Below are 19,873 nucleotides of genomic sequence, written 5' to 3'. Positions count from 1 at the left end.
TAAATCTATCACGTTTTTCTTCATCTTCCCCATTATATCCAACAACCTATCTCCCTCTTACTACTCCTCTATCTAAATTCTCTTTGGACCTAATAAACTTGTGGATTTTGTTTTACAAGAATAGGTCTCGAGTGTATCACCAGGAAAATCTCAATCAAAACATTTTGGTACCTCATTAAGTGTTCTGTTTATATAGATAAAAGTTTTTTGTAGAACTCTAATCATACCATCTAGGTTGTCTAAGCCTATTCAAGAGTCCTCACAATGTCCTTAATGATCTGCATACCTTGATCAACAGCACTAGGATGAGCGTTGTTACTATTGTTCTTTAGTCAAGTCAATCCCACTTTGACGTAATTTAATTTAATCCGGTAAATCATGAATATTCAATAAACGGTGGTTAAAAACCTATAAATAGCACAAATAATTTGTCCTAGTTGATCAATGGCTAAACTAGAAAATTAAAAATAAACTAGAAAACTGGAAATTAATTCTAGAAATATGAAAATTAGAAAAAGAAAAAAAGAAAAAAAAAGTCATTGGAGTGGGTTCTGACGTCGAGAATGGCCTCCGATAGCTTTTGTGGCCTTATGAATTGCATCAACTGGATACTCAGACCAAAAATTAACTATGAGTAGCATATGTTTTTACTTCAAAGTCTTTTCTTAGGCTTTTGTGTATCAGTGTGATCCATGAACTCATTAGCTAGATAGCCAACATCATTGTTTTTCATCTTCAAGAATAAACAGCACTTCAATTATCTATCCGAGAAAAATAAATATATTTTTCTTTTTTTTTTTTTTTAAGAAAAGATTCATACTTGATACCCTTTGAAAAAAGGGATATTAGTACATATAAATAGAAATTCAAATATTCAAAACTAAGATGCTATTTATCTAAGATCGAAACAGTAACTGATAGGCTAAGTCACACACACACATAACATAATCTTGAGATTAAAACTATAGTACCCAACATATTTTTTAGGTTGATAACCACTAGGCATCACGTGGGTCTGAACTACAAGCACAGTGTAAATTGTCCAATGCTTTCTAAAACCTCTAGATGGATTGACCACGGACATGTGGGTTTCTTGCTCAACACATGAATATGCACTAACTAGCTAGATAAGGTCACGGAACTTAGGCTAGAACAATCCCATCGAGCTATCTGTTCAGCTGTTCTCACACCTAATTCCCCCATCATGGAAGCATGTAGTGTTGACCATGAATCAAACCCCAACTTGCAACGCATGTAGCATCTAGTTTTCAAGAACCCAAAAGCACAGCCTATGAACACAAAACAGTCACCATGCTTTCCATGTCTTGTTTCTCTCTCCAATCACTTTAGATACCCAAACACCTGTAATCCACCGAAATATTCCAGCCTATGGACAGAAAGATTGGTTTTGTCATGCGCTTTAGTAGTCATTGTCATCATACGTGATGGTTCATGAAAACCACAGTGTTTTATGTGTTGTAAATGACGTAGATGAAGAATTTTGTGACAGAAGAGTGTTAATTGATACATCCAAGCCGCTTAGTCAAATCGAAGTAGTGATCGTATTAACACTGTTATCACCAGTGTGCACGTAAATAATCTGCACTCCTCAACAAAAATATTGACCTTCCCGTCAACAACTACTCCTATCTCTCTTCTCTATGTCCATATTTTCATGCTTCAAACGTTCAAATTCAACTGGATATTAATCATCGACAACAACGATAGCTTTCCGATTTCGGGTCAGTTTCCCTGACTCCTACAAGCAAGCTGTACTTCTAATCAGGGCTATATATAGGTATAGTCATATTTAAACCACTGGGATAAATGTGAATTGGGTACATGAACCCTAAAAACCTAGATTGGAGATGCAACATGCATCTTGAACTTGAAAGAATGAATAAACAAATTTTATAAATAGCAATATAAAACCGCTTCAAATCCCAAGAAATTCTCTAATAATTTAAGATTTTTCAATGAATATTCTTTAAAATACCATACTCAACAAAAGACGGATGGAATTATTAAAGAATCTATCTCGCATCACATACATATAAGAAAATAAAGTAATATATAAGATAGTAAAATTATCGGTTTCTCAAAATATAGTGAAAGTGATAAATTTAGATTTTTTCGAGAGTCACAGGAATTCCGTTAGATAGATCTAGAATTGTTTAAGGTTTATACAAAGATCACCTGAAGATCAAATGTTATTTTCAGCTTTGAATATTTGCTTCAAGGTTAGGTTGTCGTAAAACACAAGTCGTCCAAGTATCCGACTTCTAACAGTAATTCAGATAAATCACCAGTAAAAAATCTCCTAGACCCTTTAGGAGAGAGGGATTAGTATACCTTAGAATGCTAGTTTTTTTTTCTTTTGTGTTTTAAGCATTTACATGTTGTACTTTTCTCACCATTCTCTTTCTTAGAAAATAAGAGGTATAAGATTCTTTTCATTAAAAAATCTAAAAACCCTATAAATAAAAAAAATATCAATTTGTCCTTTAAGTCCTTACTTGAGTGTTTCTTGGTCTAGAATTATAATCTCTTGTATTAATTACTTTCTAGTCCTCAATTTCTAAAATTTATTTACAATGAAGTCACACTTGATTAATTATCTCATTTTAATTTCTAATAAATGATTCTTATGTGTGTGACCTTTTAGATTCCCTAATAAGTTGGCTCAAATATATATCATAGTTCTAAATAAAATAAGATTAAATAAATTAAACAATTTAATTTATTATCAATTTAATACCTAATTGATTTATATTTGAAAATCAAGTACAATGTCTAGCAACCTGTCATGATCCCCTAAATATTAGAAAAGTCATATGTGATTTGACTTAACTTTTCAGTACCTAGTTTCTCAAGCTAATTATTATCACTTCATCAAGAATGTTTTGATTTAGATATTATAGCATGGAGTATGCATGCATTGTCAACATTATAGTCATTGATTCTTTGAATAAGATTTTGAAACTCTTTTCAAAATTCATTCCACCTTAGCTAAGGATTTCACAATCAATATTGTTTGAGAATAAATTGAGCTTTTTCCCTAATTCACAAGGATGATGAATCTTCTTTTGATTACTCAAATACCTTCAAATAGTTTATGCTATAACAAATATTTACCTATTTGTTACCCTTGAAGAAGATAACATGTGGTCAGTATCAAAGCATAACACTTCCTATATAAGATAACATAGTGATCTCAAGCTTAATGGTCATTTACACAACTATCACGTGAGCCTTTCCATCAACATAGGTGATCTCTCCATATGAAATTGTCTTGCGGGTTACTTCAGTGTACATGTCATTTGACAAACACCTATATATTAGTTAAAAGTATCTCTCACACCTCAGTTTATGAGAGCAACAACTTCTTTTTATAAAGAAATGAGTGTAATATTTACTGGTCTCAACAACTCTATTTACCATCTAGTCTTAATATAACATTGACCATAAACAATTAGGAATAATGCTTTGATGCAACATGAATCTTATAATTATAACAACTTTATAATTTATTTTGCAAAAAGAAAAAATTGTCTTATGGATTTTATCTTTACTTTACATTCATTAATTAAATATTAGATTCATCAATCAAATAGAAATGAATATTAAAGATATAGAAAGCTGTTATTAATAATAAATATATTTTTCATGAATAAAATCAGTGCTACGTGTAACTAACCGATTCATTACAAGACATATTCACTAACAGAAATAATCATCACTTGGAGGTTTAAGGGGGTGTTTACTAATGTGGCACGAGGTGCTTTTCAAAAGTATTTTTAAATTGAAAATGCATTAAAATAATATATATATTTTTTATTTTTGATGTCATGGATTGTAACAAAAAAATCAATTTATTATTTTTTCAAGCAAAACAAAATTGAAAAGGAAGTCCAACCACAAAACAAACACTTTTTATGTTAATTTGTTGGATGGAAACTAAACTATTTAAATTTAATATATCAGATACCAAATCATTTGACATATATTAAAAGATGGGGTACAAGTTAAGAGAAGTGTCAGGAAACTTATACTATATCAAGTAAATATAAGCAGATGAAGTAATTTAAAGACTAAGGAAGGTTAATTGAATGTAAAATTTAAATATTTTAAATACAAGTTAATCTCAGTTATGAAATTTAATTACATGTTAGGAATAATAAAGAATAAGTAAAAAGATACTAAATATATAAGTATATAAAGTTGATAATGAACCATTCACCCCACCATAATTTCTTTATCTTTTGGATGAATTAAGATTAAACTATCATATTCAATAACACCAACAACGAGCATAAAAACAGTGTTCCTTAATTTTTTTCATTTGTCTTCTTCTAAATCTTTTGTGGTTACTGACATGGGTAATTGGATTAATGGTATCTGAATGAGGTCTCTACAATAACGTCGCTCTTTGTTTCAATTTGAACTAGAGCAGCTATCTCTCTGTTTCATACTTGTTGAAACAGATGGTCTTTTTACAGTGAAATCATTTAATTTCCCATCTGTTCAATCATTTGCTTTATGGTGGTGACCAACCTTTTCAGTCTTTAGTTTGGATAAAATACACCCTGCCAAAGGTCCAATTATTTCTCTAGCTCTTTTTCCAAGACAAAGTCTCCACTAGAGATTTCTTGTTTCAGCATGACTTCCTCACCCTTCAGTATGCAAGATGTGTGCTTTGCAAAAACATTCTTAAATCTTCAAGCCATCTCATCATCCACTGTGATTTTTCCTGGAATCGTAAGATGAAATTCCTTTCTCGGTGGGGTATCAGTGGTTGTTTCCCAAATTTTGTTGATGTATTTGCTACCAATGGTCTTCTATGGTGCAAGGTAGATTTCAGAATCTTTCATGGCAGCTTCTCTAATTGTGTGGAATATGCGGCTTCATCGGAATGATGTTACTTCAATAAAGTTGCTCCAAACCTTCAAAGTTCTTTTTCCCTGATCCTCCACAAGTTCTCCTTTTGGTTGAAGCTTAATAACATATTGTAAGACTCTACTGGTGTGGCTATAGGTATTAGCAATGGTGTCATCTTTTACGGAGAAAACAGAAGCTGGCTCCCTTATATTTTTTTTCTTTTGTTTGGTTGTCTTCTCCCCTTATTACAATCTCTTTGCCTATTTGTTTTTCTATTCTTTCTCCTTTCTTTTTCTACTCTAATTGTGGTCTCCTAGGCTATTCTCTTTTTAGCCATGATCTTAATATATTGTCAATTATTATCTAAAAAAACAAGGAGCATGAAAGTTGAGATTATTTTAAGGTAAAAATAATAATGTGCTTGCATTGGAGTAATTAAAAATTAGTGTTTGTCTTTAACACAAAGCAGTGCAAAGTGAACACACAAATTAAACTCTTTACGAATGGTGAAGTCATTATATATGTTCGTGGGTGTGTGTGTGTGTGTGTGTCTTTTAATTCTACTACCTTAGGTTGCTAGAAGGTAACACAGTTTGGATAATTTGATAAAAATATATTGGTGCATATGTTAATGATGCCAATATCTTTTAATACTTTTTATATATGCTTAAAATAAGTAGACAGCGGATGGTAACTTAACTTTTATTAGTATAATCTTCTTATTAAAAAAATTTAAGTTTGAGTATTACCTTTGTAAGAAAATTTTAAATATGTAACAAAAATATATTAAATATTTATCAGCTAGATCTAGTCTACGATATACTCCATTCATAATAAAATAAATAGCACTGTTAATTACAAGATTCATAATATCTTTAATATGGTTTATGATGAGAATCCACCAAGTATCACCAAAAGATCTATTAGATATACCAATTGAGCCTACCAGAAGGTCTAAAACTAAAAAGTTCTGAGATGAATTGATTGGATTGATTTAGGATTTTTGGCTTAAAAAGTTGTAAATTTCCCATACTAAACCTATGTGTATTGTTTGGTTTATATTTAGAGCTACAAGTGAAATTTTATCGCGACTCTAGTTACTTGGAAACTAGGTGACTCAAACTTTTCATCCATGTATAATAGGCTCATTAAATCATTCATATGAGAGAGAACGACATGTTTAGAGTCAGGTTTCAATGTGCTAGCAAATAAGAAAAGTCAAAAAAAGATTGTTTTTCATATGATTTGTGAATTTTTACAAGGCAAGGATTTCATTACATATGGAATCCTTATTTTGCAAGGATTCTTTACTTTACAAGAAGATCAATTAGGTAATCATTTTTATTTTGCATGGATTCCTTACGCAACAACAATCCTTATTATTCAAGGATATTTAGATCGATTTTAGGCTTATTCTTTCTAATACATAGTTTTACACTAACAAGTATAATTATAAATCCGACCATTGGATTGAGTTTAAATTTAACTAGAGGATTACAGATGCCTTGTTTCCTATAGAGTTAGAATTTTGTAGCAATCATACGTCAAGAAAGTCTTGCAATAAAGCCTAAAAGCATTACCTATATAGGAGTTTCATTAGTTTTCTAGTTGGTGTATGATTTTTTTCTATTTTATTTAGAATTGTTTTGTTATTTTTTCAGTATTATTTATGATGTTTTTACCTAGTATAAATAGAATTATTTAACTTGTATTTAGGTTTTTTTTAAAAAGTTTGGATTTTTCATAATCATGAGGTCGCTCATATTTTTTGTTTTTCATTGAACTTCTTTTAAACTTATCAAAGATCATATATCTTTATGGCATTCTTTTTTTATACTTCTAGCTTGTGATTTAATATAGTCATAGGGTTAGATTTTTTTTCCAATAACTTCAGTATCTTGATTTAGATAATAATTATGTTGGGTTTTGTATCATAATCTGATTTTATTTTATTTTTTGGATTATTCTTTCTTGCGTGTGAATTCAAGAATTCTTACCCTCCACGTTCATATTAGTTTACACAATTCAAATCTCCCTAAAATTTGAGTAAATTATATATTAGTCTTTCTAGTTTTGAGAAATGAATTAAATAATCTAATTTTGTTTTAAAAAACTAATTTTGTAATCCCTTAACTAATGCTGACCACCCTTAATTTATTATTATTTTATTCAAAAAAATTCTTCTTTTCTCATGATATCTATTTATGTGTTTCAATTTGTTTAAACAAAAACGAAATAAATTGGAAAATAACATAAAATAGACACAAGTGATGAAATAATTAGTTTTTGAAAATAAATAGGACTAATTAATTTGTTTCTCAAAACTAGAGGGACTGAATTATAATTTACCCCCTGGAATTTCTCCCGAGCTCCGCTCCCAATGAGTCAATTGAAATCATATGGTATATAAGAAGCCAATTGACAATTCATGAGGCTAACTACAAGGTGACAGCCGAACATAATTTGAAGTGAAAATCACATAAATGATCCAAGACCAGATAATAGATTCCTTCAGCAACAAGTTACCTAAAAGCTGGCAGAAAGTATGGGAATGATATCAGTTCAGCATTATATATCCGCACATGATCTCATTTACCTTTAGCTATATTCCACTAGGGTTGGTTATAGAGTACTATAAAATAGATAAACATATATATATATATATCGATTTTTGTCTATTCGGGATTCGATTTTTTAATGAATACAAATAATATTAAATTTTAGACAAACCAACATAGAAATTGCTAATGTTATTTTTAATTTGTTTTGTTTATTTTTTATATCTCAATATAAGTTCTTTTTTATTTTAAATAGCCATGTTTTTAATAAAATCAACTGTTATAAAAAATAAAAATAAAAAGATAATTAGATATGCATATTCCTTACTTATATATTTTACTTGAATAAACAACAAAATACATTTGGTCCACAACTTCTTATGTCATTCTAGATCCATAAAAAAAAAAAAAAAAAATTATTGTAGCAGCTGAAAACCTAATTTAAAACCCTAAGAAAGAGGGAATTAGAAACTAAGACATGCACGGAACCACAGCTAGAAGTGCCCATGTCGTCAGCTTCCACACTTTTATATCTGCAATCCAAGAAAAAAAAAATTCATTAATAATCCTTTCAGTAAACAAAACCTTCACTGTTCTCACACAGGAAATAAAAGTCTCTTAACGTAAATCGCTCAGTTTGTGTGTGTAGACCAACTGGCTCACATTCTAAGATTTCATGCTGTATGGCACTTTTTTCTGCATTCAAACCCCAATGCCAATTGCTTAAAAACATGTTGGTCAACCAATAGATTGATCACTTTCCATTCTTCTTAAGAATCTAAATCATCAAATGCATAAAAAATGGTTTCATAAATAGAAGGGGAAAACAAACGAAGATAAGGAAGAGGAGTCAATAAAACTCACATGTTCGCTCATGGAAAAGGGTACCAAATAGTAGAAAGCACCATGCTGCAGTGACTGAAGGGTGACACCGCACTCATTGGTGAGAACAGGCTGACCTGAGGATTGAATCAACAAGACATCATCACCAAAAGCCTCTCTCACATTGAAGGGCCCCATGGTTACTTCAAAAGCAACGTCATTGATAAACACCGTCAACATTGTAGAGCCACCGGACTGCCCTAAACCTGCCAAGAACAGAATCATTTTCTTTCAAAAGGAATGTCAAAGTTAAGGCCATGGTCGATCAAGCCATGCACACGTCAATCTTAGACAACAGGCACAAATTGGGGATCCAAAAGACAAATCTCCCCTCTCTGTGTCCTATATAGCATATATATTTTCTTCTCTTTCGTTCAATAACTGAAAGACCTGTACATCAATCAATTTCATGAGTTTTTGGGTGAATTTAGTGCGTAAAAACGTGTATATATTTATTCTCAAACACCCTAATTGTGCCCTAGTTGGTGAGTTTTTGTCAATTCATCACAGAAGAATCTTTGTACCATTACATTTCAAACACATGCTTGGATCGTGTTCATCACTTGCTGGCAAGTAGGGCATTACGCAAAATTTTGAAACTAGACAAGATATGTTACCTTGAATTTGATTAATAGTAGTTTGAAAAGCAAAAGTGCTAGTGTCAGTTGAAGGAGTAAGAGGAGGAGCGAGACCTATGCTACCAGTCACTGGGGAGACAGGAGTGTAACAAAGCTGCGGCTGCATCTTTAGGTTTTTCTCTTCATGATTTACTTTCTTTGAAGCACTAGAATTCATTATCTCACTAAGCAAGAGCCTACTGCAAGGCCCAACAGTGTGATCTTGAACATGAACCATATTTGATAGCTCAGAGAAGCAAAAGCCTTGAGCAAAAGCCCCAGTCCCCCCTCCTCCAGTCTGTTGAGAGTGAAAGAAAAAGGGTTCAGGCACAAATTCATTATGTGCTTGAAAGTAAGTCTTGTTAACCGAACTGGTTGGTGAGTTGGAAGCATCAATAAAAGTGGGAGAACTCAAAGAGAGGGTCCTTTTAGACCCTTTTGGAGAGGATTTATCTGAGGAGGAGGATGAAGAGGATGGAGCTGCGAGATTGGCAGTCACTGGTTTGGTAGTTGGAGAGGTAATTTTTTGTTGTTGTGAGCTATGTTGTTTTGAGTTTTGAAGGTTTCTCAGCCTGTGTTTGCTTCTTGATTTTCTGTTTTGGAACCAGTAAAAGACATTGGCATCCCCAACTTGTCCATACTCTTGTAATTGAACTCTGATCTTCCTTATCTCATCCCTTGGTGGATTTACCATTCCAGAATTGAAGATTGCCTCCAATATGCGAATTTGATCAGGTTTTGGGTTCCATCTTGGCTTTGGTTCCGGACTTCTCTCGTCACATCCAGGAACTGTTTGCAGAACATGGTTTAGACATTCAGAATCCATTAGAGGCCCTAAAAAAACACTAAGCTATATTGGGTGTTTTAAATGAAAGCCTTCTAAGGTTGGGTTTATGCATTGTTCATAATAAATCATTCAATTAATTATTGTCAACAATTAATATCACTTGCAAAGTACTAAATGAAAGGATAATGAAGAATACATTTATATAGATAATGACAAATTCATGGGTGATGAAGTTTGTGGCGGGCTAGAAAGCATAGCCTTTGTTTAGGAGTTAAAAGCATATATGAAAGTGACTATATATCATTGTACAAAATTATGAAAAAGGATAAAACTGGATTAAAAGATGAATAATCTATAATTGCGGATTTTGGTGATTATTACCTGATGTGTAAGGGGTTCTGTGGCAAGTAGTTGATATGATAGATGAAGGATTGATGTCATGCTGCCATTGGTGGTCGTGAGGGTTGCAAGGTTTGGACTTAAACATACTTGGCCAGTGTTTGTTTGATGAAGCCATATGATGACAAAACAGCCAAGAACTTATGAAGTTAAACGCAACCAAAAGAGAAGCAAGAAGATATCATAGAAGCCCTTTCGTTGCTTTAGCTTGTGGTGCTGCTGGATACTCTAGGCAAACACAACATCCCTTCTTATAGCCTCTTCACCTAACCCTGCGTTCATTTTTTTTTCCTCAATTAATAAACAGTTCTTTCCATCTCCCAACGAAAAATATAAGAACAACCGAGATTATATATATATATATATATATATATATATATATATATATATATAAGAACTTATTATAATGTGAAAGAAGTTTATAAAATAGACAAAACCACGCAACAGGAATCGCCTGTGACAAGAAAGGAGAAGAAAATAAATAGAGAAAGTACAGTCCCATCCCTAACTTACAGTTTTGCGTTAAAACTGAAATACTTCTACTCTACTCGAAGTAGAAGCCAATTCCCCCGGACAAGAGGTAAAGAAGATAAGGAAAAGAATACAAGCAGTGTGCTAAATTGGAATCTTCATCAGAGTTGACACATGCAGAAGCTAGGTCTTAATAAAAAGAAAAATAAAGTTATGAAGTGAGAGAGAGTTTTAGTGACTCTAGAGAAATGGGTAGTTCTGATCAGTTTGTCTCTTTCTTCCTACATGCACTAGCAGTATAATTATTTTCTCAACTCAGATTTCTATGGAGTGGATTCTCTTGCTTCATCACTTTGGTTTGCTTGCAGGTTATTAATGGTGGTGAGAGAGGAAGGGAGGACGATAATAATTGAGGGATTATTCTAATGGAAGAGGTTGTTGCAGGAATAAATAGGGTAGAGGGGGTGGTGTTGTGTTTGAAAGTCAAGAAGTGGTGGCATGGCTATTGACATTTAGGGTTTGATTGGAAAGCGGTGGTGGTACAGTAATTGCTAGTTCGACTTAATTGTTTTGGGCAAAGTAAGGTGTGCTTTGGATTGACTCGAGGGCCTTTCTTTTTTCTTTTTTTGTTACTTAAAATTCAATTATTATATATTAATGAAGCATAATTTTAATTTTTAAAGATTCGTTGAAGTTCTTATATGTTCTTCCAGATCTTCAAAACCCAGTTAATTGAATGCTTAAATTAAAATTTGAAGGAAGCCTTTGGGAGGAGACAAGACAGGGGCTAATACTTACAAATTGTTGCTAATCTTGGAAAGAGAAGGTTAAATCCAAAATCATGAAGAACTGAATTTTATTACTACTTAAATCATATCATAATAATATCATCATCATCTTCAGCCATATCTTAATCTTCATCGTCGCTTTGAATTATATAACAAAATGTTTTATCTCTAAATATTCTAGATAGAGGAAAAGCTAATATTTGTTGGGATTTTCTATGGTGATAGCGGGTCCTAAATTCGATAATAAAGGTAGACAAAATTTAAACTTTTCTCAAATTTTAAGAAACAGGAGAAAATTAATATTCTTGAAACGATTAAAAAGGAATTTTGCCACTGAATTGTTCACGAACACAAATATCAATAGCTAATCAATTATAATTTTTAAATGGTAGGGAGGATTATTGAGATTCTTAAAAATATTTTATAAAAATAGAAATTAATATTTTTATATAATTTTTAAAAATAATCGCCAATACTTACTAACCTATTAGTGATCCAAATTCTTATAAGAAAAAAATTACAAGTGTGAAAAATAATTTTCAATATATACTGCAATCGGTTGGGACATAACCATTGGTTGCAAACTGATTACATAATAAATAATTAAATCAGCTTTTGTCATGGAACATATTATGGCTGCCGATTGGTTAAATCACAAACTGTCATATAACCCAAAAGACATGTATGTTAGTTAATATGCATTGTAAGTATTCACTTAGTTATGTGTAATATTGATTTTATTTATATAAAGTATATTTATTATTAATAAAAGTTTTTTTATCTTTAATACTTATTTATATTTGATTAATGAATCTAATGTTTAATTAAAAATTTAAAATAAAAATAAATTTCATTTGACAAAAATAGTTTGCAAAGGAAGTTATAAAGTTATTATAATTATAAAATTTTTATTACATCAACGCATTGTTCTTAAATGTTTATGGTCAATGTTCTATTAAAATTTGATATTAATTAAAGTTGTTTAAACCAGTGGATATTATGTTCCTTCTTTTATGAAAAAAAAAAGTAGTTACTCTTATAAACTAATGTATCAGGAATACCTGAAACTAATATACAGGTGCTTGTCAGATGACATGTACATTAAATTTACCCGTAAGAGAATTTTATATACAAAGATCACCTATGTCTATGGAAAGACTCTCATGATAGTTGTATAAGTGATCTTTATACTTGAGTTCACTAAGTTATCTTATATAGAGAGTGATATTTTGATCCTGACTACATGTTCTCCTAATCAAGAATAACAAATAAACAACTATTGGTAATAAATTAAATTATTTAATTTTTTTAATTTTATTTTATTTAGAATTATGATTTATATGTGAGCCAACTTATTAGGAAAACAAATGAGTCACACATATAAAAACCATTAGTTATAAATTAAAATGGAATGATTAATCAAGTATGATTTAATTGTAAATAAATTTTAGAAATTAAAAACTAGAATATAATTAATACAGATCAGTATTATAATTATAGATCTATAAACAATCAGGTAAGGACTTCATTGAATAAATTTTTAAAATTAACCAAAAATAATATATGTGATATTATTTAAGGAGAAAATTGATATTATATCATTTATATAATTTTTTAGGTTTTTTTATAAATAGAATGTTATGTCTCTTCCTAAGAATACAAGGTGAAAAAAGTATAGTACAAAAACATCTAAAATACAAAATAAAAGAGCTACACTCTAAGGTACAGTAATCTCTCTCTTCTAAAAAGGTTTAGGAGATTTCTCACTAATAGATCATGTGGATTTTCATTAGAGACCGGATACTTGGAAGACTTGTGATTTGTGACAACCCAACCTTGAAATAATTATTCAAAGCCAAAGAGAACATCTATTCTTCAGGTAATCTTCGTATAAACTCTAAATAACTCTAAATCTATCTAGCATGATCCTTTGAACTCTTGAAAAAAAATTAAATTTACCATTTTTGTTGCGTATATGTTTTTTATGGATAATCATTGAAAGTGCATTGAAAATGTCACAAAGCCAATAACCAAAGCAATGTACAAGAACATGACCAAACAGAAGAAAAAAAAAGAAAAAAAGGAATAAACTTAGAAAAACAGATAAAAAGAATATAGAAAAAAAAACTATTGCTGGTTTGTTATAGCAAAAACAAAGAAACTAGAAAAGAAGAAGCGAAATAAAAAATGACTAACTAAGATTTCTTATTACACCATAATTTGATGTTATAAGCAGGTCTTAAGAGGTTATTTTCTATATAAGTGAAGCTTGAATTCAGAGCATGTAACCAAATAGTAACCTGATGAAGAATAATGAAAAAACAATCAAACAAGCTTATAGTTCCCTCCTAAAAAATAATATTGTTCCTCAACAACCAAATACCCCAAGTGGTACTGCTGAAGATTAGTCTCCAAGCTAACCTTTGGAACTCGTCTTGCACCATTCCGAACCACTGCAGTAGTAACGAGTCTAGTGTGCCCAGTAAACGGCATTGGAAACCCCACTAACCCAATACTTTCATCTAAACACTCCTAGAAAAGTTATAGTGTATAAAAAGGTGGTTTGAAGTTTTCAAATCTGAGTCGAAAAAGACACATGAAGTTTGAGTGGCATGGAACAAATTCTAGTGATAGAAAAAAGCTCTTATACTAATTTTTTCCTATATTACCAACCAAAAGAACACTTGGAAATTTTAGAAGAAACCCCTTTAATATAGACGTTAGCTTAAAAAACTCTATTATTAGCAAAAGAGGTACTATCAATTAGAGTGTAACAAGACTTAACTGAGAAGTTTCCATCAGAATTACATAGTCATATGATTTTGTCATCTTTTCCATGGTGAATCATCATTTGCTCTAATATTGAGAGGAATTGACGATATTACTGCTCTTCATAAGATAAAATGTTCATATTCTAAACTAAATTTCATCTTCAATGATCATTCAACCATTGTCCCATCTCGTGAACAAAACCATTCTGAATAGCAGAAACTTTATAGAGCCTACAAAAAATGTTATGCAAAGCATTTGATCATATCCACACATTAGACCAAAAGAGAATAAAGGACCCATAATCAATCTTGAATTTAATGTTTTGATACAATATTGAGTTGATACAATGTTTGGATTCAAGATAAATAAAATATCTTTCCAAAATAGAAAAATTTGACCATGCAATTTTGGGATTCCATTCTTGAAAGATAGGGATTAAATTATGTTGCGTATACATGTTTTGAGAAACCCAATAATATATTCATTAATAGGATCACAAATTTCTCAAGAAATTTACAAATAAATATTGTTATGGAAAGGGATCAATAAAATTTATTTCAATTTCCAACAAAAACTATTATTTTTCGAGATGCATGTTTTGGCTTATCTTGCAAGTGTTTCACATTTCATTTATGCATTTATCAGGTCCAATTATATATATATTCAAGGTAAAAAGATATTTATTATTTTTTATATTATTTTATATTTTTAATTTTAAGAATATAATATAAATGGATAAAAATAACAAATATCTTGTTTACCTTGCATATTTATCTTGATACTTATCATTTACATGTAAAAACTAATATAATAAATATATATACTTTTAACGAATCTATTATCAATTTTTAAAAACGAGTCGAAATTTTTCAGAATTTTAATTCATTAGAAAGATTGTCCCTAAACTTCAAATTTCGAAATTGACTTCCTTGAACTAACCTCCATTCTAAATCAAATTATTCTCTTAGATTTACTTGATATGAACCTTAGATTTACTTACTTGTGATTAGAAAAAAAGTTAAAATATATAAGCGAAAATTGCAAAAATTATGAAAAGAAAAAAGCGAGTGAGAGAGAGCGAAAGAAAGGCTAATCTGACTAAATAATTGCCTAATAAATCTTCTGATTAGAGAGATATTTGAATTTCAATTTTGGATCTGAAATCTCAGAAATACAATTTAATTTTACTACAAAATGGATTTTGAACTTTTATCGGTGCTTAGGGGCTTTCAAGGTAGTGATTTCATGGTTTTTTAGGGATACTTGTTGGCTAAAATTAAAGGGTAATGGAGGGTGGAAACCTTGGTGGTATAAACAGGTGTTGATGGTTTCAATCTTTTAATTCAGTCCTTGAAATTGTTTAAAAGATTCAAAGGCACCCCTATTTAAATGCAATTACTTATTTTATTTTAATCCTTATATTTTTCTATCGATTACATGCATTTTGCATGGAAAAATCTATTATTTGCTATACAGAAAGGTGATAATAGAATTTGAATTTTAAATGGAGTTTAGTTCAAGTAGATAAATTCAAAATGTTAAAGTGAAGGAACAATTTTGAAATATCTCAAAATTTAATGTCCGGTCCACTCAACGGTTCAAAAATTAATAGTTTTATAAGTTGTTTAATTTTTTATTTTATTTTTGGGTGTTTAAAAATATAGTAATAATTACTTTTCAAACTTCAAATATAATGATGATTACTTTTCAAATATTTGTTTGTTAGAAATATATTAAAATAATATATTTTTAAAAAAAATATATTTCTAATTATCTATTAATAATTAATATTTACATGACAAGGCATGCATATTCATGTTGGTGTCACCTCTCCTGACCAGCTGAAACTTATTCTTTATTAGTGATATTAATTGTTGCCAACTTAGTCTTTGGATCGGGGAAAGAGATGAGTACATTAAAGCAACCAAAATCTTTCTCAACTCCCCAGGTAACAAAAGACTCATTAAGAGGCTCTGTCGGTACCATTCCGACACCAAACTTGGATGCTTGCCATGCCATCTCACCTCCCCTTCTCTATATTATTCAAATCCTCTTTGTCCTCTCCCTTCCTCTTGCATTAACTATTTATTAATTTTATTTAACTAATATAACACCAATAAAAACCTGTATAAAAATATATTAAACAAACTTTTAACATTTTTATCCAATATATAAGAATGACTTTCCAACATAAAAATGTTATTTTCAATCTCCAATATAGTTCTTTCCTTGGAGCTGTAAAAATAAAAGTTGAAAGCTAAAAACAATTACCTTTTGTTTTTGTTTTCCATTTGTCCCCTTTGAGATGCCTTAAGAAACTTTTAGCAACATGGCAGTTTTTCTTCTATTAATAAAATCTTAGTCCAATTTATTTTTTTTTAATTAAAGTGAGTGTCCAAGCTAAATTATATGTATATCGACTAATCTCATGGGCCCTGAAGTTAACGACTATATAAGCCTCCAGTGACCCTGAGGGGACTCGAACTCATGATCATTGAAGAGCAAACTCAAAGCCTGACCAGTACCCCTTAAGATTCCAATTCATTTTCTTGATATATCTGATAAATACGTACATCTGCATTATATAAATACTATTTTATTTATTTGAGTGTCAGATAAAAAATTAAAATTTTTAATATAAAAAAGTGAGAGTGTTGTCAAAGAGGTTTTTATCTTAAAGAATTTTTTTATCTAAAACAAATTAAATAAAGTAATTAAATTGATAAACAAACCAAGTCGGATCACATCACTCTATTTTGATTTATAAATTGAATTATTTTTTTCCTTTTATTTAAAATAAAAATAAAAGCAAATGGCGTGTTGTATTCTTGCATTGCTTTTTAACATTAAAGAGGTATTTGGAAAATTAGGTTGGGGTTTTTTATATTCAAAAATTTATTTTTAATCTATTTTTATCTAAAAACACCTAATAAATATTCTTGTTATGTCAATAAATTAATCTCTCAACTCAAAATACCTCTAAATTGGTTCCAAAAAATACAAAATCAAACCAGGGATTTTTTTTCCCTCAATCATGGTCTACGTTTTCCAATATAATAAAGACTTACAAAACATGGACCTCTTCTCATTGAATGAAACTTGATGACTTCAAGATCATTCTTTTTAGTTACCGAAATGTGGTTAACCAATAATTTTCTTTTTATGTGTGTTATTTAATTTATTTTTAATATTTTTAAAATCTTTAATAGATCATTTATAATTATCTATAATTATTTTAAATGTTTATTAAATAAATTTAATTTATTTCAAATAATTTCACATAAATCTCAATAATTATAATTAAATCAATTTTTAAAAATATTAATATATATGTTGATAATTATACAATATTTTTGGTTATTCACCTGCAAATTTCCTTGTTTAGGTAGTCAAAATTTTGCTTGTTAATAATGATTTATATATTTAGTGTTTTGAGGAAAACTATTTAATGGGTAACTGGTTAGAAACTTTTGGATTGTCTGACTAGATGGGGTAAAAGTTGGTGATAGAAATTTTAATCTGGAACGAATAAACAAAAAAAGAACACAGATAATTAATTACTGGACCAAAAAGACCCTTGTTTTTTTACATGAATTATCTATCTAAATTTTAATTAAATTTCATAGCATCCTAATACCAATAGATTGTTCGTTATTTCTAATTTAGCCTTTTCAATTACCTTTACATCTTCAATTCCATGTAAAGGTAACTATACTGTTTACAGTAAAATCCCATATTTCGTCATCTTTTCTTTCTTTCTTTTCTTTTTAAAGTAACACTTCGATCTGTTAGAACTGGATCAAAATACTGGATGAACAATTGTGATTATGAGAAATAAATGACGAGGGAAATCAGGAAGGAGGTGATTGATAGGTTTTTGTGGAATTGTCAACTTAAAGAATTTCAGGCTGTAAAGTGAACAAGAGAATATGTACAGTAAGATTGGCATGGGACTCTTATGGATGCTATTACACACATGTAGAAAATGTAATTAGACTAAAATTATTCATCCTTCGGTAAATATGTTAAACTGTTCATTGTCTCCAAAATAAGGAACGTATGAAATTCTACTTTGAATTTATTATAGGAGGCACCTAGCTAGAAACAAATTAAGCTACCAACCATCCATGCACGCAAACTCTACCTGCACTCCTCAAATCAATCGACGATCCTTTTGATCTCTATATGTAATCCCACAACAAAAGAAGAAGAAGAAGAATCAATCTCATAATTTCTCCCAATTTCGTGTGTGTGTGGGTGTAAATTTAATGAAACGTGGTTTCTTTTAGTTTCTCCCCAAACCTGACACAAGTAACATGGGACCGTATGGATTCAATGTAATGAAGTTAGATCATCACATGCCCCTCTTCTCTCTCACTCTCTCTTTGTTTTTTTTAATAATAATATCTGCTATCTCTGTCTATCATCTTGTTCTGGGGCTGACAGGTAAGAAGTGAGCAGAAAGTGTGGAAAACGATCCCATCAAAGGTCTTTAAGAAACTGAAGTTTTACTTGTGTACTGGTATAGTTGATTTCGTCACTTTTGCTCTAATTCACTTCCTTAGCAAACGTGCGTACGACTGTTAAATATGGTGAAATAGGTGCAGTTGTGCCATACCCTCAGTCTCTTTCGTTGCAGTCCTCAGGGGATCTTCTGCTCTCCTGCACACACGTAATATTTATTGATTTTGTTCCTAATTTCATGTCACCTTTTCCTTTCTAATCAGTTTTTCTTTTCTGTTCCTATCTATCAGTCAGGAGGAAAACGGTGAAAATTATTAACTCTCTGAAGGTACCCTCTTTTGTCTTGTGGGGGGTTTTGGTGCATAAACAATAATGGAATGATTATTCGATTTTTTTTACCTTTTTTTATTTTTTATATATCAATGAATTTAAAAGTTTTGGGTAGAATAACATCACTTTTAAAAAAAAAAAATAACATTTTTTTACAGTGTCATGCTTCTAAAGAATAAAATTTACTAAATATTATTATTCATAAATATAATAAGATAGTTATTGCATTTTTAAAAGAGCATGATAAGATAATTGTTGTAATTTAAAAAAAAACAACATTTAAACATGTCGTGTTTCAGAAACGCTATAAATTAACATGTCATGCTTATGAAGCATGACATGTTGTGAAATTTAAATGTCTTCCCAGATCAAATAACACACAGACACAATAACCCCCCCTCTCTCCAAACGACCAACACCCTCAGCCTTTATCAGATAAGGAGTATATACAAAGATGAGATATTTACAGAGATGCATCATATGATTACAGATAAGAAATATTTGGTTTGGTACATGAGTATCACATGTCAAGTCATTACTCTGAATCTCGAATAGGTTCCTTTATCTAGATACATGTAATACAAATAACATTCCCAGCGGATTCAAAATATCATAAGCAATCAAATTTGTTTATAATTAATATATGTTAAATGTCAGGTTTTATTTATTGATATTTTAATTTAACATTAATAATTTATTGATATTAAATAGGCTTCATGTTATGGGAAGGTCCAGATGTTGTATTTACGCTTCGTAATATTGACAAAGAAAACAAAGGATACACTTACGTGTCCTGGTGGTTCAATGTTTATCTCACTGGATTTGATATATTTAGAAAGAGGTTAACTCTTGATGATATCGTGGTGGAGGATAAAGTCACTCAGGCAAGGGTAGGAGCTAGATCCAATTGTGCTATTGATGAGCTTA

At 30.3% G+C, this 19,873-nt stretch overlaps 1 protein-coding gene across 1 annotated transcript; it reads right to left on the bottom strand.

Moving 5' to 3' along the window:
- Positions 1-8,190: 8,190 nt before the first annotated feature.
- Positions 8,191-10,239, bottom strand: LOC133698597 (WUSCHEL-related homeobox 9). Its single transcript, XM_062121576.1, has 4 exons — positions 10,104-10,239; positions 8,936-9,724; positions 8,301-8,524; positions 8,191-8,214 (listed from the first exon to the last, which is right to left on the bottom strand). Exons 1-4 carry the CDS (start codon positions 10,237-10,239, stop codon positions 8,191-8,193), a joined length of 1,173 nt encoding a protein of 390 aa, XP_061977560.1.
- Positions 10,240-19,873: the final 9,634 nt, after the last annotated feature.

Source organism: Populus nigra, chromosome 7 (assembly GCF_951802175.1).
Source record: "Populus nigra chromosome 7, ddPopNigr1.1, whole genome shotgun sequence".
NCBI classification, from domain to species: domain Eukaryota; kingdom Viridiplantae; phylum Streptophyta; class Magnoliopsida; order Malpighiales; family Salicaceae; genus Populus; species Populus nigra.
The sequence above is the reverse complement of the archived record's forward strand: the minus strand, read 5'-3'. Positions and strand labels throughout refer to the sequence as shown.